This window comes from Vanacampus margaritifer, chromosome 2, assembly GCF_051991255.1.
Source record: "Vanacampus margaritifer isolate UIUO_Vmar chromosome 2, RoL_Vmar_1.0, whole genome shotgun sequence".
Classification (NCBI taxonomy): domain Eukaryota; kingdom Metazoa; phylum Chordata; class Actinopteri; order Syngnathiformes; family Syngnathidae; genus Vanacampus; species Vanacampus margaritifer.
The window spans coordinates 40,004,568-40,028,769 of record NC_135433.1 but is presented as its reverse complement, the minus strand read 5'-3'; the positions used below and the strand labels follow the sequence as shown (position 1 = coordinate 40,028,769).

General features: G+C 38.3%; 1 protein-coding gene across 11 annotated transcripts in view; it reads right to left on the bottom strand.

Annotated features, from left to right (window-relative positions):
- pard3ab (par-3 family cell polarity regulator alpha, b) overlaps window positions 1–23,984 on the bottom strand; it is a 156,327-nt gene extending 132,343 nt beyond the window's left edge. For 10 of the 11 annotated variants that reach the window (XR_013291438.1, XR_013291439.1, XM_077559901.1 and 7 more), the window contains exon 1: window positions 23,394–23,984. Coding sequence is in view for 9 of the 11 variants with exons in the window: in XM_077559901.1 (XP_077416027.1) it covers window positions 23,394–23,513 (120 nt within the window). In the remaining 2 variants the exon portion in view is untranslated. The remainder of the gene's footprint in view (window positions 1–23,393) is intronic. The other variant, XM_077559909.1, reaches the window with a different exon arrangement.
- Window positions 23,985–24,202: the final 218 nt, after the last annotated feature.

Below are 24,202 nucleotides of genomic sequence, written 5' to 3'. Positions count from 1 at the left end.
CAGGTGTAAAATGTATATGTGTGTGTGGGTGTGTGTATGTGTGTATATATTACGAGTATTATTATGACTCTTTTTAACCAATTGGAATCCTTAAGAAAGCAATTAGTGGAAAAGACCTGTGAAATGCGGACTCAAATGCAAAGAAGAAAATAAAATGCAATATAAAAAAGCAACACAATTGCACATTTTTCACCTTAACTGGAGACATTAACCTTTTTTCCTTGGAGCTCTAAGAGAATAAGATTAAGATTACGGATTAGGAGGAGGCCAGATGGAAGCTTCCAAACGTCTTCAAATGTAGACGAAAAAAGTAACTCATTCCATTTGCAGCAAACTGGCATTGATCCTCACAGCGGGTGAGGTGAATTACCAACAGATTTACATGAGTAACAAAAAGCTTTACTGGCACTTTACTCAACACATTGTCTTTGTATTGCTTTGTGCTCCTCAAGTGTCTTCCAGATGATTTTATACCCTGGCCAAATTTATCAAAGAGTGCGAAGAACCGGTTCTAAATTTGTGCATATGACTGAAATTTAGAGCGTGCATAAATACAGAAAAATCCATATTTATCAAATGTGCGGACACCTATCGTACCCACTTAATTCAAATGAAAGGTGCTTATTTCCCCTTTCAGGGATTTGCGTTACTTCTCCTTGTCCCAAACAAGCTTTGAAACTGTTTTGTACTGTCAACTTGGACAGAAATTTAGAAAGATTCTTTACAAATAAACATAATTAGGGTGCAACGATTAATCAATAAATATTTTGATAATTAATCTTTACAGACCTTCTTTAATCAGAAATTGTACATGTCTTCAAAATTTCAGCCTCTCAACTGTAAATATTTTCAGATTTCTGTAGTCCTCCGTGAAAAGAAGCTGACTGTTTTTTGTTTTTTTTTCAAAATTTGATATTTTTAATCACCTGCTTTTACTTTGCACATTTTTTTAAACATTTTTGCAAAATTAGTGACATATTACTGACACAGACCAAACCAGGAGTGGGATGATAATTAACATCGTTAATTAACGTCAATTTAACATGTCATGTTTTTGAATAAAAGGGTGTGTTTTTTAACCGACAAAATAATTAACTGTTTAATCGATTACTAATATAATAGTTGCAAAACCCTATAACAAATGAATGTTCAACAATTTAAAAATAATAAATAAGCCAAGTATGTGATGCACTCACTAATTGGAGCACAGTGTCAATTATTTGAGGAAACAATTTGTAGTAGTTCTAATTAGACCTCAGTTTATCTAATGAAATGTCCATTAATTGTCTTTAAATGAGTGGCCTCGACTTGGTGGCTTTTTCCCATCGCTTGTGGGGTCATCACGCACTGTAACGTGTGTGTGTGTGTGTGTGTGTGTGTGTGTGTATTTATGTATGTATGCACAATGACGAGAACAGTGTTAGTAAGGTTGAACTCTGCACAAAGCACCCTTTCATTCCCGTAGAGTAAATACCACCAGTGAGATGACGGGCCGCGAGAAATTTTGTGTCTCGGGTAAAAGTCACCACCTTTTCTAACAATGCTACACTTTTTCCATTGGCTCATTTCAGGAAACTCAACTAAAAAGTGGCTCCACGCATGTAGTGAGTTTTTGTATCCAACTAGTTGTGTGGAGTGCCAGCCCACCCATGAATCTTCAGTTATCTATTTCTTAAAATGGGAGTAGCCGCACTGTGATGTGAGTTTGGACCATTTTCACAAAAAAATTATTTTCTTAACTAGAAACTGCAGTTTTGGGCAAAACAAACCCTTGTTATGTCACTGATTAATACTAAAGAACAGAAAAAAATAGAAACCAACTTTTGGCGATGAAAGACTGTCTACTCTCTTTTGGTGGGTGCTTTATATTGTGTCACAAGACACATTTGGTGGTTCTTCAAAGATCAGTCAAATTGTGTCAAAACGGCAGGCAATCACGAGAAAGAAAAAAACATTTCATGATTTTAAGTAGTATCAAAAGCCTCCATGAACTCACAATGAACTTTCTAGCCAGAAGGAATAGCTCACAATTGTAAAGTTAAAAACGGTATCATTCCTCGATTTATAAGCCAAGCGGCCATTTTCCAAACATGCTCTCAATCGCCTTCTTCAGGTCGTCTGACACATTCAGCAAATTGAGAGTTAAAATAAACATAAGGAAGGACAAGGGCATCCCACACGAGCCGTCAGTGTTCACGTTCTAAACTTTTACTGTGAGCCCTCAGTTCACGAGTGGCCCGACTGTGACGGTCCAATTACTAGCTCCCCGCACTAATTATAGCAATAACAAGCGGACTGAATTGAGTAAGTCCAAAGACCTTGTTGATGGCTTAACTGTCGCCTTGCAAGTGTTTATGAGGAGACCACTGAACAGTCAGCGGGTCACACAAACCAGCCACAACGTTTCTTGTGTAAACTGTTTACATAAAAAGGGACTTAAATGTTAGCGGAGGAGTAGCTAGCTGTTACACACTTAATGTAACAGTTGGATTAAGTGTGAACTGACTGGTCATCATCCCTGGAGAGTGGCGCACAGGATGGCGTGATTGAAAAGTGACTTGCGTTATTATCTCGGATGCTAAATTAGCATAGTGATCTAACTATTAGCCCACACACAAATATTGATAGAGGCTTATATTGTACCATAGGTAGTTTTTTCCGGCCTCACCATATTGTGGATTTTCAAATCGTCTCATTTTATATTATGGATTTTTCGCAATATCACTAGAAATCACTTTTCTAAACAGACTAATGTTACTGCAGACTTGCACTGCAATAAGCGTGAAAAAAGAAAAAAAGAGCTGAATGTCCATAGTTTGTGATCCTTTCACTCTTAAAAAAAGCAGAAATGGCTTACAGAACAGCACGTCTAGGAGATGACACAATAGGTAAACATTGTTCGCTAATTTAATGTATTTTACCGCCACTAATTAGAACATGCTGTACATGCACACAAAATCTCTCCTACAGGTTTAAAGCGAAGACCCCATTGCTAAATATTTCATTCTATCAATGAATATGCCTGTTCCAACATTCAAACTCAATATTTCAACAGTTCAAAAAAAAACAGAGCAGAGAAGAGGTATGGGGGGGTGGAGGGGCGGCGGGTGGAGGAGAGTGAAACCCGAGAAAGGCTCACTGGCGTAAAACAATGGCGCCATTGAGAGAAACGCTTGTATCGCACCAGAACAGGCGGACGCTTGACAGTCCGACATCTAAAAATAGTCCGCATGACACAGGCACAAGGGATTAGTGCGTATTTATACTTTTATTTCTTCTACGAGAAAAAAGCTTGTGTGTTTGTGTGTGTGCATGAGGAACGTTCCTGACTCAAATGATAAATGATAGCAAGGATGGGAGGCCGTTTTTCACAAGGCGCAAACAAAACTCAACATCCATAATTCAGCAGGAAACAACATTCCATAATTGACATCACGCCACGTGATGTCCCACGCGGGGATTCCGCCTTTAAAGTCCCAATATCATGCTCTTATCCGACATCAAAAAGTGTTTTTTTTTTTTTAATTGAGTTCAGTATTGGTCATTTGCAAAGTATTTCCTGTGCACAGGCAAATGGGTCCTCTGACTCACTTTATTGTACATCTCACACTGAGATCTCATTTAGGATGAAATTTAAAGCATACATTTAGTTGAAAATGTTAGTAAGAATTATGATATATGTTAGCTTTTTTTTAATGAAAAGCCTGAGAGCAATTCTAGATCTGATATGGGGAATATTTTTATTTTATGTATTATGTATAATTTTTTCCATTATTTTAGAGTGCAGAATATAAATGGATGCATTTTGTGCTGTTTTCACCATCTACAATGTTGCGATAAATACTGATACTTTAACTCATTCACTGCCATTGACGGCAATAGACGTCAAAAATTCATTTGAACCATTTTTATTAGTTCAACATTTTTTTGCCACTTTTGTTAACAAGAGTATGAAAAACTAAAACATTTTTGGGGGAAATAGAGATTTAAAATGTGTGATTAATCGTGAGTTAACTATTGAAGTTATGTGATTAGTTACAATTAAAAATTTTAATCGCCTGACGCGATTTAAAGATTATTAAAAATTCGGGGCGATCAAAATTTTTAATCGTAATTAATCGCATGACTTCACTAGTTAACTCACAATTAATCACAATTTTTTTTATATCTGTTCTAAATATAGCCTAAAAATATAGGTTTTCATACTCTTGTTAACAAAAGTAGAAAAAATGTTAAACTAATAGAAATAGTTCAAATGAATGTTTGACGTCTATAGCCGTCAATGGCAGTGAATGTGTTGATATGTAATTTATTTTATTTCAATTGCATGGCCGAGAAAATTAGCAAATCAAGTATTTGATAGTTAAATTACTTTATATTGATATTTTAAACTCATAATTGATGCGAAAAATGCTCAATACATCTTTATTTTAATGTATATGTATTTATTTAATTCAAATCAACGGCTACATACATATGCAACATTTTTAAAGAAAATGCACACAGTATAACAAATGATTAATGATAATTTTATCATTTTAAGGCGCTCAGTGACTGAGAAAATCAACAATTTCTCATTTCATTTTTTTAAATTAATTTTATATAATTAATTAATAATTTTGTATATACTGCAATACCTGCATTTGGACTGGTAGAAAGTGTTTTTATTTACCACATGAACTTTTTGTGTGTGTATGTGTGTGTGTGCGCGTGCGTTTTGAGGACACATTTGAGCGTAGCACAACGCCCTGCTCTCGATCACATTACAACAGTCTTAGGAGGAGGCCCTAAAGCCAAGGATGCAACCCGCTCAATGTTGTCTGCATCTGCGACCACAACATAAGGATCAAATCATCCATCAACAAAAGATTCTCAGGACCTGTCAATACAGACGGTCAAGCTGACGCGAGACGACCAGGACGGAACGGTCGCAGCTCGAAGTAACTTGGGAGCTTAGCATGTAGATGTTTATCATGTTGTGGTTTGTGGGACATGACAACAGGATTTCCCGTCTGCCTGAGAGGAGGTGGAAGTCATTCAGACAAAAAGCTGCAGATGCTTTACAGAGAATGACTTCATTCAGGAAACTAATTTATTACTGGAACACAAGGATTTTGTTTATTTATAGTTCATTGCACATGTAACTACATGGACACCCTGTATATTGCAGAGCTCTAATTTTGAGCTGCGCAAATATATCTGGCAGCTGAAATCTCTTTTACTGGTTCATCGCAGGGTTGTTCAACGCTGCAACAGTGAGGCGCTCTAAAGCGGCCACACCAGCCCCAAATTGCTAAGCTATCAAAAATCCACTCTTCCATCTTTCTCTGTGAGATGTACGTACACTCACAGGAAAAACAACGAGGCACTCTCAAGCTGCCACCCCAGCACGAAGCCTCCGTTCCCACCCCCTTTCTTGCTCTATCGCCTTTTTCTGCATGGCCTGCATACACTCACAGCAGACAACGAAGCACTCTAAAGCAGCTATGCCAGTGGACTACCCGAAAGGGGAGATTTATTTTCAGGGTGGAGCCATAGCCAGCTCACACTCAAAAATGGGGGTCACATGGTGGTGAGAAAAGAAGTTCAAGCGGCATGCTGTACGCGGTAATACATTTACTTGTTTACAGCCGCTGAAGTTTGAACTGTGCCAATAGTGGTAGCATTAGCCAAAGTATTAGCACAATAACCAGCCACCTTTCGGTTTTAATTGTCTATCGGCCAAAATAATTCAGTGGCTGTAATTTTAGTACGTACGTCCCTAATCTTGAAACTAATTGTATAATAATAAGAAATTTAATTCACTTTTACAGTCTTTAAAGTTTGATCATCTTCAAGGTTTGGTGAAGACTTGTTTACTGTTTGCATCCTAACGGTGACTCAAGTCTGTTGATTTTGTCAAGTGTCTCGTGGGTCCTTCCCATCTGTTGACTTGTGACATTCCGACTGGTCCGCACATGTTGAGACTGAAGACGCCAACGCCCCCGCCGGCAATCGTCCCAACTCCAAAGGTTGATCCCGTGACTAACGTGTCCTACTTATTTGTTTCCCAGCTTCAGTCCTTCTATGCCGTCGTGTCAGAAAAATCTTGCAGCTTTCTCCAAACAAATGTCCTTCTTTCACTGACCCGCTTTGTCTGCTTATTCTCTGCGCAGGAATGCCGCTAACGGGTGTAGAAGTAGAGCGTGTAGATGCGCTCTGTTAAAGCAGCCGTCAATCAAGGCAACGAAATGCAGTTTGCATGTAACCAGAAGTGCGTAAGCTGTAATCAAATAGCACATGCAGTATATACAGTGCATCTGGAAAATATTCTTACTGCTTCACTTTTTCCACATTTTGTTGTCATAGTCTTAATTCAAAAACAGATTTTTTTTCTTACATCAAACACACACCACAATCCATAGACAGTTTGAACTAATTTGATCATTTCTATCAGTCCTCTTTAAAAAAACGGTGTAAGATGGAATATACATCTTACAATACTTATAATACACTTTTGTGAATATGCGTCGCGAGATGACGTTGTAGTGACGCAACTTTGGGACAATGTTCCAGGTGGGAATGTTGGTTTTGACGGACTGAACGGAAGTAGTTTGTCTTGTTGGCTTCCCTCCCGCATGTAAGTGAAGTGTGTCGTTACATTGAGAGCTGATGTTAATAAAGGCATCTAAAATTGCATTCATGTTTTTTTCTTTAATTAATTATAAAAAGAATCGTTTCTTCGTCTCCCCAAACATATCTTACTTTATCATCCGCCATTTATTGTGACTACAAACGTGCGTGTGACGTAGTATCGGTCAAAACATGCGACGTATATCCGGTCTTGTAGTCACTTATTCGCAAAACCTCTTTCCATCGCCAAAATGCGCATTTTCCTTTTTTCGATACGCTTCAAAAACCACCCCTTCCAAATTTTGGGCATTTCCATTCAGTTTATTTTTCTCAATTCTTGAAAATTCGACTAAAAATAGGTGGATGGAAACCCACCTTGTGTGTGTGCTCTCGGGTCAGGGCTGCGTTCGTATGTTTGTGTGTCGCGTAGATGTCAAGTGTGCGCCCACAGCGGGGTCCCCCGGTCCAGTTCAGTAAACCGAGAAACAGTTTGTAAGTGTGCAGGACCGCTAAAAGTTTGTGCGGGGCCGCGGGAAACAGTTTATGCTGCGGTAATGCTATCTGAGCTCGGCTCCGCGGCGTAAAAGGAGCGCATGCACGCACGTCAGCCGCACACTGCAGCCAAAGATGTGCTGTCAAGGAGTTCATTCAAAAGCGCTCCGTCACACAAAAGATTCTTACAAATGCAACCGGAGCACACAGTGAACAGATCTGTGACTGTTAACTTCTAGACAGATTGGCTGTTGCCAACGCAAGATAAGTTTTTAAAAAAGAAATGGAAATTTTTTTTACCGTATACACCGGTGAAATGTAACCCTAATCCCAACATGAAAAAACACCTTTCGGGTGTGTTTAATGCTCGAGTGTGCCTAGAACAAGGAAACAGGAGTATGCAAACTCTCAGGATTTAACTTATTTCTGAATTTCTATCCCAAATTTTAAATTCACCATCTGTGCTGCCTGTAAGGGTGTAACAGCAGAGTCAAATAACGTTTTTTAGCACTTGAGCATGCCGAGAACAACTCAATATGAACAAGTGAACTCTCAAGTTTTAACTCATTTCTTTCTCAACATGACAACACACCATGGGCAATTGGTGCATGTGTACCAAATGCTGGAGATTTACATGACTGCTCAAGTGTGCCTAGTACAAGGAAACAAGATTGTCAAGTCTCTCAGTTTTTAACTCATTTCTGTACTTCTAATCTATACCAACATGAAACCTGTGATACACATTAAATTGTTCATGGGTGCCGAATGCAGGAAATGCAAATTATGTGTTTACTACTCAACTGCGCCTAGAACAAGGAAACGGGAATAAGTCACCGTTCTCAGGTTTTAACTCATATCTACATTTCTATCCCAATATGAAAATATGCCATATGAGCAGATTATTCCGATGTACATAAAACCAGATTTTTAAATGACACATTTACTATTAAAGTGTGCCTAGAACAAGGAAATGCAAACAATCCATTGAGCATTATCATCACATTTTTGGCATGTCTTGTATTGTACGTCATTAAGTGTCCAGTCACTATCTGTGGTATACAGTATTTCATCTTTCTGAATATTTTGGATATTTTTGTTTCCATGTCAATATACCTACCACTACACCTGCATATACATGTTTGCCCCAGTTTTTGCCTACACAGGCCCGCCATGCACTTCTAAACATAAACCTGCACTGGCCACTTCATTAGGTACGCCATCCCGTAACATTCAAAACAAAATGTCCCACAACACTGCCAGTGAATAACATGTTTTTACTACAACATACTGAGAGCTGTTTCTAATATTTTGCCCCTATATGCACCTTTCTCCCCCAATTTGTTGTTGCAATCTGACAGTCAGCAGCCGCACGACGACAAACGACAAGACTCTACGAGTCCCCTCCACGAAATAATCCCACACTCCGCCCTGTGTCCGTTCACCAAATGTTCCCAGCCACTCGCAAATAATCCTCTTGTTCCAAAAGTACAGAATTTAAAAAAAAAACACCACAAGTCTTGCGTCATTTTTGTCTCTCTACGTCACGGGAGTGTGATGCACCTGGAGCTCCATGACAACCAAGCATCACAACAAAAAATCCCAGACTTTGGCCTGATATAAATTGACCGGTCAGGCAAGCAGGCTATTCTCATCAATGTCCTTTGTTTCCAAAAAGTTGCTCAAAACAAGTTTTTAGCCATCTGGCTAAGTTAGCACAGCAATCTACAAGTCAGGCTCATAAATATTAGTACAATTCTCATATTTTTGTTTCCAAACACCAATGGATTCATTAGAAATGAAACCAACCAGATAAAATAAGATAAGATAAGATACACCTTTATTTATCCCACAGCGTTACCAGCAGCAATACACAACATCATAAATAAAAAATAGGTATCACAAAAAATAAAATAAAAACAGAGAACACAGTAGTGCAAATAGATCATCATCAATGGTCTTCCGAGAGTACAGTTGATTGTAAAGTCTAACAGCAGCAGGTAGAAAGGACCTTTGGTACCTTTCCTTGTTACAGCGTGGGTGAAGAAGCCTAGCACTAATGGTGCACAGGGGCATTACTTTCAGCTTTAATTTGAGGGTAAATACATTCAATTTAGATGATTGGTGTAGGAATTACAATAGTGTGCCTCCCACTTTTTGGCTAAGTGGACATGCCTGGCTGCCAAAGGAAATTATTCCCTATATTGATTGATGATGTGATCGTTGACAAAAAGAGTAGGATGAATTCTGTATGTGGGTCAATATTATCTGCTAACTGGACGGTCCTTCACAGTGCAGATGGACAATAACGCAAAGCATCCTTTAAAAGCAACCTTTAAAAGCAACCTTTAAAAGCAACCAAATGATTTTTTTAAGACAAAGAAGTACAATGCTATGCAATGTCCATGTCAATCACCTGACCTGAATACAACTGAGCATGCATTTCACTTGTTGAAGACAAAACTGAACGGAAAATTCCCCAAGGAATTGAAGACAGTTTCAGTGGAGGCCTGGTGGAGCATCATTAGGGATGAGATTCAGGGTCTGGTGGAGGGCTGGGCGATTTGGCCAAACAAATAAAATCCTGATTTTTTTTTTTTTGTGATTCAGGATGTTTGCGATTTTAATTGAATAAATCCAACAAATATATTTAAAGAAAGTTAGATTTATTTAAAAATAAATCGTGTGAAAAATGTTCATACAACAATAATTGAAACTGATTTTGAATCAGTTTTAATGTCATTGCTAATGCCACAATTAGCAAAATTTAAACTCAAAATAACATTTGAATACAACAGAATTTAATAATCAGCACCAGCTTTGACTGATTTAAATGAAACTCTTAAAAATTCTTTCCCTCGATTTCTTAAATTAGCAAATTTTCAAATTATCATTTTGAAATGACGAACTCGCAAGTCGCAACCATGCATTAGAAAGTCAAAGTCTGATTTATGAGTGTCCATTTGTCCCATCAATCTTGCTCCCTTAAAAGGTGGGAGGGATTACACAAATGTGTTATTGTACAAACAGTTGTTAATCTAACCTGATTTTTCAAATAAATAATCTTAAATTCTGCAGTTCTAGCACAACTCCTTTGTTTTATTCCCAATCCATCGTGGTGTCATTTAGAGCCGAAAAGATGAGAACTGTATTTATGTCCCAGTATTTATGGACCTGAATGCTCACTCAGTGTTCCTTCTTGTCAAATGTTACAAATAAATGGACAACACCAGTCCCAAAAGACACAAATTAATGTCATTTGCTCACAAAATGTTGTGTCATACCTGTTGATAGCTAGCTAGCTAGCTAGCTAGTGGTCTAAGGAAATGTAGAAATCTACATCTTCATTGAGTGCTTCTTCAGATCAAACATTACAAACAGATGTAAAACAGTCGCACTCGACAAAGATGGAAGTCTTTCCTCTCAAAAAGTTGGTCAAAACTAGCTGCGAGGTAGTTAGCTTGTTAGCATTGGCTAACATAGCAATGTACATCTCAACTCCTTCACGTCAAACTTCACTAACAGACGGACATCAACCGTAGATAATCCTAATTAAAATTCTTCGTTCACAAAAAGGTTTTCTACATATAAATTCCTCGATATTTAGCTCAGCTAACCAGTCTTTAGCTTCACTTAGCGCTCCTTCTTGTCAAACAGCAGATGAACAGCAGCCTCATTCCAAAGTCTTTTGCTTACAAAAAGTTGGTCATTGTGTTGTGCTATTTAGCGTTAGCGTCCGGCTTAGGGCCCAGCTGCTAATTGTCGGCAGCCATGTGACGAATGTGTCGGTTCAGTGGCACAAAGACTCGAAATGCACAATTATCGGTCACCGTTTGTTAACCTCACGTACATCAATTTTTAAAAAGCATCAGAGGCGGCAGGGGCTGATTTGTGAGCATAGATTAATGATGACTGTTTCTACTTAGGATGATGAGGCTTTGTGGGCTAAATATAGAGCACAGTGCTTCCTTTGACAGACTGCTGATGATTGGCCTGCGGGCAGAGCAGACTTCAACTTTATTACTCATCTGCTTTGCACCTCCTTCACCCTCCTCAGGCTGAATCCATAATCGTACATAAACATGAACAGTAGCTCATAGGTCCAAGAAGCTTCATACGACTCAGTCAGGAAAAGTCTTAAGAACCCAGAACCCATGCGTGAAATTTAACATGAAGTTAGCGATTTGGATTTAAAGCAGCCATTACACACCACTTGTAAAGCTAATTTGTATTTATAATTTTTTTTAATTAGCCTCCAGCGCCAATTAAATCCATCAACATGAAATTGTCTAACACATGTCTATTACAACAGGACACAAAAAAAGGTCTCAGACTTGTACAAAGTGTTCCATTTTGGTTTGTAGCAACTATTTTGCACTCTATTGCACCCACTGCAAAGTTAGAAAAAAAAAACACCAGTTTCAAAAAATTTGAAAAACATGTCAATCATAACGATGCATGAAAAAGTCTTAAGGACTCCTGCACAAAAGACGTCGCTCATTTTTGTATGAAGCAGCCATTTGCAAATTGTGTCACCTGGAAAGTTGGGGGTGGATCAAAGATGTTAATAACGCCTTGACTTTAAAAATACGGGCCTACATAACAATTCAGGTCAAAGCATTGTACAAAGCGGAGTTTTGTGGTCATATTGAACATTACACAACACATTTTATTGTTATGTGCGGGCTTGTTTCCAAAACTAGCCGGAGGCTAACTTGAGGTCAGTATGTTATTCTGCACATTTGTTCATTACAATGGCTATTCCAAGTGCCCTTCAAATACAATTCAGCCATTTTACAACGCAGTTCAACTCAGGTCAAGCCTCCCACGCGCTGTACAGTCGACACGTAAAACCTGGGTCAGGCGGCGTGTTGCCCTCAAAGAGAGGGATTTATGTGAGGGGACAGTACAGGCGTGTCATTTGTTGATGCAACGGAACGAGGAAACACGTTGGGGCTTGACAACGATACCCTTATAGAGTGTAAAGGAAAGGTACTGTATGTCGTGAAGAGTTGGCTTGTCCACAATATTCATAAACAAGCAGCCGAACACTTAAAGTGGAAGTCAACCTTAACATTTCTTGACAACAACATGCTATATGAGACCTCACTAGTCTAAATATGACATTCAGATTAATATTACATTTATATAATATGAGTTATGAAGCAAAATCCAGCCGTTTTTATCCATCATGGGGGCAACCATTTTGCCACTTACTGTCGACTGAAGATGACATCAATGTTGCTCAAGCTCAGGCAACGACCAACCACAGCTCACCTGTTTTCTGAAGCGGCGCAGTGATTGGTTGTTACCCAAGACCTAAGCAATATTCATGTCATCTTCAGTCGAAAGCAAGTGGCAAAATGGCTGCCCCATGAGCTGGATAAAAACTGCTGGATTTTGCTTTAACGCAATTAGGGATGCACGATAATGCTTTTTTTCAACAGATACCGATAAACCAATCATTTAGAAAGTGCCGATGTCGATAACCGATAAGCCGATAATTGTTTGCAAAATTAACTATATAAATAATAATAATATATAAATATACTTTTGAGTCCTACTATAAGGCTAACATGTACACATACATTGAAACATTGTGAAAAGCACAATAAAGCTGAATGTTATTGATATCTCTGCTTCAAAGACAACCAGTAATTCATTTTGAGTTTGCCAAAACAAAACAGTCATGTTTTAAAAATGCAATAAAAAACTGCGAGGGTAACATTTTGGGGAGACACAGTAATAAAGTCCACATTAGCGACTGCCATGTTGCTATGATGCATCTTCTGTCAACACAAGGTCCGTTGTGCGCATTATGACGTCACAATTATGCAACACTCACACTATCATAGGAGAGGGGAGGGGTTGAGGAGTTGGGCACAACTTGAGCCACAACCACAACAGATGGACCAACGCGGCAAATCTATTATTATCGGCTGACTTATGTATTATCGGGTCTATCTGTGTGATGTCAAATTGGTTGATAATTGCCAATTAATTATCGGCAGATTTCTTTATTATGTTTTATTTGTTTGACGTCAAATTGGTGGATATTTATCAGCCACCGATATTATCGTGCATCCCTAAACGCATTATTTACCAGAATGCCATGTTTAGACTGGTGGGGCTGCATAGAACACATTATTATTTTGGGTTGACTTCCCCTTTCATTTTCACCATGATGGGTTTTTTTTTTGCTTTTCAGATGTTTTCCCAGGTCAAAACATAAAGGTTGAGCTCAAACGACAAGGTCAAATATGCCAAATTCAAAATTCATACGCATTTCTACAATCGTTTCCCAACACCGTCCTAGACACATCTGGAAGGAAGGATAGTGCTCAGCTGGTTTTGGTGGCAATCAAGCTCGACCTTCATGGGAAAGCCTCAGGTTAATTGTATCTTGTGACCAAGTGGAAAATGGAATGCCAATAAAACGCATCAAGTCACATGTCGAATTAAATCTAGTAATGAAAGCTTTCTCGATCTGCCATTATTTTTCACTCTACGGCTTCATATGATGACAATGACCAGAAAACATTCATTCGCCACTCTCAAAGTCCCTAGAAATAGTTGTCAGTCATTTAAGTCATGGTAATCTACAAAAGTGGAATGAAGTGAGGCTCTAGCCTGCCCCAAAATGGTGGCATTTACCCCCAAGAATTTGAGATTTTCATCAATTCACGCGTAAATGAGCTGATATTTTGGGGAGTAATTATCATTCTTGAATATTTTTTATTGCTGCTCCACACTTCATCTTCAACAACTACGAAGAGTCCAGTTGCTTCCATTGAATCTTTGCTGATTACTGTTTCGATTATGTGCAGATTGTCTCCCAGGTCATACATCGCAAATGTCCTCAACAACCAACAGTCCAGTTGCCTTTTTTTTTCAACTTTTACTGTAAAACTATTTACGGAGTTCAAGTGACATCTCTACAGGGCCAGGTCGTATTTTTCAAGGTGCATTTTTCCTCCCGAGCAGCGTCAGCATCATCGGGATCATCGGGGAAGCTTTTAATCCTGCATTGTGCCGCTTATGGAAGCGGCAACCTCTGGCTGGTGACAACCAAATGAACCGGAACGTCATCGGAACGCACGACTACACACGAGGAACCGGCTTTCATCTCTAGCATGTATCCCGCATAACAGCAGTCAACTCCAGGTCGGATCAGGTGACAGCTTGCCTGAACTTTCATGGAATTGACTCCAGATCAAAAACGAGAATTCAGATGTTTTGCCACAAATTTCACTTGAATGTAGTAGTCACAAGACACTTTTAAGGTTAATGTCAGTTGGGTTTGAAATCACTTCTATAACGATTTGGGATCATCCGTAACGAAATCATCAACATTTTTAGTTGTGATTTTCTGCCGTTCGCATTAGGGCTTGGTCCCAAACCACCAAGACTAGCTGAGGGTTCACTGTAAATCCCTTTTGAATAGACATTTTTGGACATCCTGAGCAATTTGGGGAAAAGTGCTTAAAGTGTTCTAACATATCTTTCAGTGTAAAAATTACAACTTCACAGCAAAGTTAGGCTTTTCGGGCCCCCTCCAAAAAGTGAAAACTTGGAAGGATTCTCAAGTACTGTCACAAACATCCATCTATCAGTAGTAGCAGTAGGCGGGGTACACCCTGAACTGGTTGTCTGTCACAAACAAACATCCCAAATTAAAATCCATGTGATAATCAATAGCCATATCCTCCGTTTTCATCGTCTAGCTCAAAATTTGGAGTCCGCCACAGAGCAGACGTCTGTGTGGTGAAAGCCGAATTAACTATTGCGACATTTGATATCCCGCCACGGCCTTGCGGGCCTCAGCTCTTCTGAGCGGCGGTCGAAAAGTGACGACTCTGTGGTGAGGTGTGCGAGCTCTTTTCCATCAGGGAGTCATATTTTACACCAGCTGGAATCGCCACACTTTTTCCCCTCATCCATCTCATTGCTCAGGTATGAGAGGACTTCTCTGGATGTCAAGGCAAGCACGCCGTTTTTTCCTTGTTTTTGCTCGGGAAGCATTCCTCTGTAATGACAAGGGAAGTTACAGTACAAGCCGCTACGCATAAACATCACAGTGGGAGAAAACAACCGGGACTCGCACTGGGACATTCGGAAATGCTATGCATGTGCTGTCTGTTATTTATTGAGACAAAGACTTGTGAAGTGAATCTAAAGGTACACCGGAACCTTGAGTTTACGAAGTCCGTCTTTACGAGCAATTCAGGTAACGCAAAAAATGTTCGTAGAAAATTAACTCATTCACTGCCATTGACGGCTATAGACGTCAAAAATTAATTTTAACTATTTCTATTAGTTTAACATTTTTCCCCACTTTTGTTAACGGGTATGAAAACCAATTTTTTTTTAATTTATTGTATTAGAACAGATATAAAATCTGTGATTACTTGTGAGTTAACTAGTCATACAATTAATTACGATAAAAAATTGTAATCGCCTGACGCCCCTATTTTTTAATAATCTTTTCCTTATATACAAAAAAAAAGATTATTAAATTTATATTTTTGGGGCTGAGAGAGCTCAGTATTGTTCATTCGGTAATTTTACCGATTCCACATGTCATCATCATTGCTCTTTTTTTCCCTTTTTTTCCTTTTGTATGTGCGTGGGTATCTGCATGTACGTGTGTGTGTGTGCATGCGTGTGAGTGTGTACTCATTAATTCACCTAAAACCTATTAAAAATCATAGACCATACCCTTCACCTAAACTGAATACTTCAGAATCCAGCTAGAGTCGTGAGGTTGTCAGGAGACCCGAGGAAGGATCAAAGAAAAGAAAGGAAAGTGAAATACAGCACAGACCAGACATCACCGACTACCCACCGGATTACCAACCAGTTTATTAAAAATTAAAAATATATATTTAAGAAAAGAAAAGATTATAAAAAATTAGGGGCATCAGGCAATTAAAATTTGTAATTGTAATTAATCACATGACTTCACTAGTTAACTCACGATTAATCACAAATTTTATATCTGTTCTAAATGTACAAAAAAAATCTAGCTTTTCATACTCTTGTTAACAAAAATGGAGAAATATGTTAAACTAATAAATAGTTTAAATTAATTTTTGATGTTTATAGCTGTCAATGGCAGTGAATGAGTTAAATTACCTCTATTTACGTACCAATTTAAAAAAATAGGAATGGACAGGTGGATGGAACTCTGTTTTGCTTCTCTGCTAAGCAATTGCATATGTAGGTGGTCGTTCCACCTCCGCATCTTTAATAGCGGTTGCAGTTGTGAATGACATTATGAAAAGTCTGAAAATCATTTCATTTTCGTCACAAAAAAAAAATCTATTTACAAATGTGTATGTAATTTATTGAAATGTAGCGTCTCTTTAATTAAGAAACGGTTATATAAGAGCCGTCCACACATGCTGTCACAAGGCTGAAATTCACCCTACATTCAACATATTCGCCCAATTACAGATGTCACAAGCAGCCGCGTTTTATGAATGAATGTGGGAGTAGGTCCCAAGTCGACAAGTTGAACATTTTCCAAACAAGTACTGATATACTTATACAAGTACTGATAAATGAGAAAGCACTCGCTGGTGATAGCGTAAGTGAGGCAATGGGGGGGTCATTAAAATTATCAAAAGAAGTTTGTAGTGAATCAATCTTTTAAATGACCATGACAACACACTCTGTTTTTTTAAACAAAAGACAAGTTTCTTTGGATTAGTGTGCAAAAAAACAATCAACCAAAGAATAAATTAGAAAAAGACCAGGCATAGTAAAAAAAAAAAACAGAATTTCTCCATGTTATTATGGGAGAAGACTCTTTCTATGGAGGAGTTGTAGTCTTCCTTTTCACCCTCCTAATGAGCAATACATGTTTTTATAAAGGTTTTATTTCTTCATATTAGTGCGTTTTCACTTATTTATATCATCAATATTGCATTATGTTCATTTTTCTGCACACACTGGAATGGATTATTTTCATTTCCATTCATTAAAATAGCAAACATTAACTTGATTTATGAATCATTCAAGAAACAAGCAAGCTCACAGAACCAATTAAGTTTGTAACTTGAGATTCCACTGCATTTAAACAATAAAAAATACGAGGCATGGCTAGTAGACAATATGACCTGAAAATAAAAATGCTGGACTTTTTTTCATCGACCAATACAGGATTTTTTTCCCCCTCGGGCTACAAAGAAGCAAGTGATAATCACAGTATTCAAAACAAGATTTGCTCGTCAGTTTGTTTTTATTCCTCCTGACGCCAAACAAGCATTGATTTGAAAAGTTTTCATTTATTTTTTTGGCTAATTTTTAAACCAGCATTAAATGCAACTTCGGCAAAACTAATTAAAAAATACTATTTTTTTTATAGATAATGCGGAAACAATTTTACCAATGATGAAAACATGACCCTTCGCTACCCCAGACGTTTATCTGTGAAATTCAAGTTTGTAAACCACTGTAAATTTGATTAACAGGTTAGGGGTGTTAGAAAAAATCGATTCGGTTACAGCGCGCAATTCTCAAATCGAATCGATGTGCGGCCGAATTGATTTTTAAACATAAATTTTTTATGGGAATATTCAACAAAACGTCTTACTTAGGGTTAGGATTCACACATTAAGCATGGAAGAATGTTATATTAATGTAACATTAAACCTTAATATTTTATTTCAGTGCAACATGAAACCTGTTTGTTAAATGCAGTGGCTCAGTTATAAGCCTGAATTTTCAGATAAATAAATGTTCATACAACTCTTACAATGTACATGTACAAGTTCACTGATGAATATTTTCTAAATTTGAGTTAAAAAAATTAATTTAAAAAATCGCAATAATCCATTTATAGATTTGCATCGGGATTAATCTGTATCGAATCGAATCGTGACCTATGAATCGTGATACGAATTGAATCACCAGATACTAGGCAATTCACTCCCCTAATATCTATATTGTCATATCGCCCTAATGGGAAAACAGCCATTGACTTTCAACTTGAGCAATGCAGAGCGTCAGCAGAACTCGGCGCGTTTCTTAGTCATCTATTTGTAATTAAATGACTATTTTGCATTCAAAAGCCCTTTTTCTCAAGCCCCTTTTCTCAGTCTTGCTTTTGTTGTTTGAGGTATCAGAAAAGCAAAACATAATAGTGTCAAAGTCACTGTTCTGCTTGAAGTTTCACAAAAAAGCTTTTTTTTCTGCTTTTTGATCAGAAACTGATGTTTTTGGTGAAACTAGCCAATGTTCTACAGCTAATTAATAAAGAACTGAAAAAGCTAAAAAATAACTTATTTTTTTTTGATAGGTGGATTGGTGCTTATATACTGTCAGAGCACAATATTGGGGGGGGGGGGGGGGGTTGAAAGATAAATCAAAATGGCTGGCAGTAATTGAGTTCAGAAAATCTTTTATCGGGTAGTTGTACAGGCGAAGCAAGGCGAAATATTTCTGGCTTGAAAGTAAAAAGCTAGCAGTATGGATTAGATATCAACTAGTGTTGTTCCGATACCGTTTTTTGGCCCCCATACCGATTCCGATACCCATCTTTGCCGTATCGGCTGATGCCGATACCAAACCGATACTTAAGTTGTTGTTTTTTTCTCAACATGAAAAAGTTCTCCAGCCATTGGTTTAGAGCGTTCCAAGGGCCAATAGGATATCTTAGCTCAGCATGCAGTGAACATGTCACACATCAGTGAATGTTGTGCATGAGCAAGACTGAAGATACTGCATCCAAAGTCCTATATTAGTGTCAGAATGAATGGTATCGGCATGTTACTTGTTAGTACTCACCAATACCACTATTTTAATCCACACTATTTTAATGCAGTATCGGGGCCTCTACCGATACTAGTATCGGTATCGGAACAACACTAATATGAACCCATGTTTTTTTCAGGGCTGTGGCTGATAACCGATAATTGGAACCAGTATTCGTTTGCCGTAAAAGGGAAAAATTTTAAAAAATGTAAGCGTCAAAATATATATATATATATATATATATATATATATATATATATATATATATATATATATATATATTTAAAAAAACTCAACTTTGCTATATATATATATATATATATATATATCTTTAAAAATATGTTTATTTAAATACTTCTCTAAAGTTTACTCAGTTTTAAATTGAACTCTTAATGTCAATGTGATTTTTTTTTTAAGCTGATGCCGATATGAATCTCAGTGCTAGAAATAATCAGCCTAATAATCGGTCAATACCTAGAATGGAAAAAGGACCGCTTTCGCAATGTATAAATGGGCAGCGTGTCGATGAAAATGTTCAACGCAATAAACAACATGATTGATTGCCTTCCAGCGCTTTCCTTTCTTGTCAAATGCAAAACAATGTGAAAATGATTCCACTCTTGTAGCCTCTTCCTATCCATCCCTATGTCACCGTTACTGCTTTATTTATCATAAAAGTGCAAAGTAAACAAAATGTGCCCGCCAAGCAAAATGTTTTAAGTAAAAGTTTCCTCTGTATCAAAGGAAAGAAAATGTCACAATCCCCCGCATAAACACAAGTTGATCTGATAAGATGTGACCGACAGATAAAAGTGCCTGAACATGTTCCGTGGAATTTGATGACACTTTGAAATAAAAGCCAATTTGATGTCAAGTTGATTTATTCATCCGTACATTTGCGACAGCACTTATCCTCATTAAGGTCGCTGTCAGGTGAGCTGGAGTCTATCCAAGATGACTTTTGGGCAAGAGGTGGGTATACCCTGAAATGGTCGCAGATTAATCATAAGGCACATATTGATAAACAAGCATCAATGGCAGAATCAAAGGACTGGTTGTCACAAACCATTCACATCTATGGACAATTTGTATACAGTGGTGCCTCCATATACAAGACTTTTCTTTGAAAAATAATTCAACTTGCGATTTTAGGCACCACTTACACAAGTTATAGACTTGAGATACAAGTGCGCTTCAGACCCCCACCTCTAGATGGCGGCAGCTACCCAAGCAAATTTCCGTGGCCACATATCTGCTGCGTCACTTCCAGTCAGTCCATAAACTTTTAATGCTGGTTTTACTGATTCAACCTTCACACTATAGTATATTAAAAAAAAAAAAAAAAAGAAACATAAAAGTGATAAAGTAATATAAAATGTCGTTTTTCAAAGCACACCTACTTTTCTAGCTCCTTTTAACAAACCCCATCAACTTGCTGTTAGCTTAGCGGTTAGCATGGATTTGCCTTGTTAACTCGCCAAGCAAGCATTGGTTTCTTTTGTTGACATTTTGTGATAAAAGAGTTGATAAATGTGGCTTTAAAAGTCGTGAAAGGGGAGTGTTGTTGCAATTAAATAGTTAGCTTGGTGTTTAGTGGGCAAACAGCAGTAAACATAAATAGCGGTACAGTAGGCGCCCCCGCCCCAGTCCACCAGCTGTGCCCCCCGGCAGACACAGCGTCTTTGCAAGCGTACAAGGGAGGAATGACCTGCCTGGAGCCAAAAAACTCATTTTTCTCCCACCCAAGTGGGATTTAATGACACGCACACACCCTCTTAATTAACTATTGCCTCCTCTAATGTGTAATTTGATTCCAAAGAACGTGTAGTAAGCATCTAAAATGCACCTTAGTGAGTGGTAATATATTTTGTATTAAAGCCTGAAATCACACAGGTTTGAACCCAAAAATATTAGCGCTTTTTTGTCGCTGTCGGTCCTGGTTTTGAGATACAAAATTATCTTAACACGTCAACTTCTTATTTTTATTTAAGTCATTGATATGAGCTTGTCGGTCATAATTTCCAGTAATAACTTTTTCCACAACTTCCTGACCAATTTCTTGAAACTACAAAACTTTTTATTTTACTTTATTAAGTCATAGTTTGAAAATTTGACTCATTATGATGAAGACTATAAAAAATGATATATGAAGTCACCAGACCCAACGTAGTAATTTGGAGCTAGTGAGTCAACATTTGTAGAGGACTTCACAATATAATATTTATAGCAATGATAATGAAGATGATCAGCAGCAGGATGTTCTTCAAGTTTGTTTACACCGCTAAGATGCTAACCAGCCAGCATCTTCAGGAAACTTCTTACACACTTCCCATGAGCGCCCAACACTCCCTACCGTACCCAAAACATTCCGATAAGCTTGAACAAATGTGCACGGTCTCGCTGATGCTAATATGCTAACCTGCTAACATCTCCTGGAAGCTTCTCCAACCCTTCCTCCCGTCATCCAAATCACTCCTGCTGGAATCGAGAGAGAAAAAGTCCATGGAACAATGCAAGCTACCTTAAAGATGCAAAATGGTGCACACACTGCGGCTGATGCCAATTGGCTAGCACCACCTGAAAGGCTCTCCCGCTCTTCTCAAGTAAGGCCAACATTCCCTATCTCCTGCCTCCAAAACATTCCTGCTAGATCCCAAAAAATCAAGAACACAAGCACGTATACGAGTGAACTGTCTTGCTTATGCTGCCATTAAGATTATAGGAAAATGAAAATATTTACTTGGATGTGAGTAAATGATGGGAAAATGGATAAGATAATCCATTCTAAAAGATTCATTAGTGACAGCCCTACAATCGTTTTAATACATCTGACTTCTCTGACTTGCGCTAAGGTTCAGGAGCAAAAATCACATTAACCAGATAAAATCTAATGAATATTTTAATTGGGTATTACTTTACTTTAATCTATATTTTACATTATTAAGTGAAATATACTGTAGTCCTTTCGGATTTAAGTTGACAGCTGACTGCACATGCCACACTCAATAAACCGATGGAGCAAAAAAGCAGATGCATTTTTGGCTCACTGCAGGTATATAATTGAATTTTGCCTTAAATTTCATAAATATACCATTGCATCATTAACAGATTTTTTTTCTTGCATAAATACATTTGTGTTCTCTTAGCAGTTTATTGCTATCCTAACTGCAACATACTGTACTTTTCTAGACATAAGAAGGGGTATTAAAAAAATTGATTCGGCAAGATATCGTGATATTACAGAGCGCAATTCTCGAATCAATTCAATAAGCAGCCGAATAGATGTTTAAACATCATTTTTTTATGGAAAAATTCAACAAAACGTCTTACTTAGGGTTAGGTTCACACGTTAAGCATGGAAGAATGTTATATTAATAGAACATTAAGCCCTAATATTTCAATGCTGTTCAAATTATGAAACTGATTGCAACAGATTGTTTGTTAACTCTTTGACTGCCAAAAACGTTAAATAACGTTTAGTAAAATCCTATGGAGGAGTGCCAAAGACGTTAAAAGACGTTTGTTTCAAAACAGAGGTGAAACTAACCATTTTCTATTGTTGATTACTGAAAAACGGAATAAGGTAGAAACAAACTTTTTTTTCTGATGAAAGATGAGAGTCCAATCTTTCATTTGGTAGTATGTGTGTTTCCATAGTCCAAACACATAATTTTCTGTGGACCTTGAAAGATCAGTCAAAATGCTTAAATCGACTGGCACCCACGGCATCCCTTTTCTGAAAACGTCTGGCAGTCAAAGAGTTAAATACAGTGGCGCACAGTTATAAGCCTGAAGGTTCAGATAAATAAATACAGTTTCATACACATCTTACAGTGTACATGTACAAGTTTACTGATTAGTATTTTCTAAATTTGAGTATTAAAAAAATCGCAATAGTCAATTTACAGATTTGTATCGGGATTGATCGGTATCGAATCGTGCCCTATGAATTGTGATACGGATCAAATCGACAGGTACAAGGATATTCACACCCCTAGACATAAGGGTAAAAAAAACAACAATAACATATGCAGTCACTTCAGAAGATGTCAAAAGCGCCTGATGTCTCCCAGTGTATGTGCTCTCTCTCTATCTCTCTCCCTGTGTGAAAGACAGCCCAAATATCTCCGAGAGTATTTAAGGTTACCGACCCCTGGGCTCGCATCTCCCACTCCTATTTTGATCCCCAAAAGTTCTATGGACCATCACCAGCCAAAATGCGCGTGCATGGTCCTCCTGATGCAAACATGTTACGTGGCTAAGAACAACAAAGCTGCAGACTAGCTCGCCCTTTTTCGTTTTTTTTTTGGTAGGGATGTTGTGATTGCTCATATTTGCACAGATGGATCACAATGAGCGTGCGCATTGGAAAGTCGGCAGAAACAATCAGATTGCTCGAAGTTTGCGCCATGTTGTGTGCGCACGAGCACGCCCTCCCACCTCCCTCCGCGTCCTAGCAGCAACAAGTAGGCTAGTGCTAGCCGGGCGTGCTAACATGCTAAAAACAACAGCAAGAAAACGATGACTTTGTTTACCTTCGCGATGGCCTTTTTGTACCTCATGACGGCTTGTTGGACAAGCGCGTACACGTGAATGTTGCCATCCCCGCACGGCACGACCACGCGCGTCCGTCCGAAGCACACAGTCACTTTCATGGTCTCCTTCCGCGCTCGCTCGATGCTCCCAAGCCGGGCGAGAAGAATCGCAAGAAGTCCACAAGCGGCATGAGGCGGTGGGCGGCAGAGGGGGCGATCTCGCCTCGGTTCGATTCGTCCGATGGTGCTTTCGCTAAAGCGCCTTTCCGCTTCTACTCCCGCCGGACGACATGATTGTTTGCTTGCAGTCTGTCTCTCTCTCTTTCCGACCACCTGTTTAGTGGGGCTCGCTCTATCGATTCTCCTTCTTTCCTTCCCGCGCTCGCTCGCGACGCCTCCTAGCGCGTGCCCGCCTGGTCGCCCGGTGACGCGTTCACGTAAACTCTGGAAAGCTCAATTTTCCCATCCCAAACTAAAATGCTCTCCATCGCTGAACAAATAATTCATGTGATTTATTAGGGGAAACTATTCAGTATCAATAACAGTTTTAATTGCAAAGCTGTCTAGTAACAGACTGCAGAGTAAAATCAAAAGCAACTAACAAAATTAAAGCAAATATCAAAGTGTGCTGTGTAGTTATATAATACATGACATTACATCATAGCACAATATATCATATTTTGTTCCCAATATTACCTTCATTTATCTTAATTATATTATGATTAGTCGGTTGGATTGATTTATTTAAAAAGCAGGCAAAGGGAAAATGATGTAGAATAATGCATGTGATATAAATTGTGATACAAAAA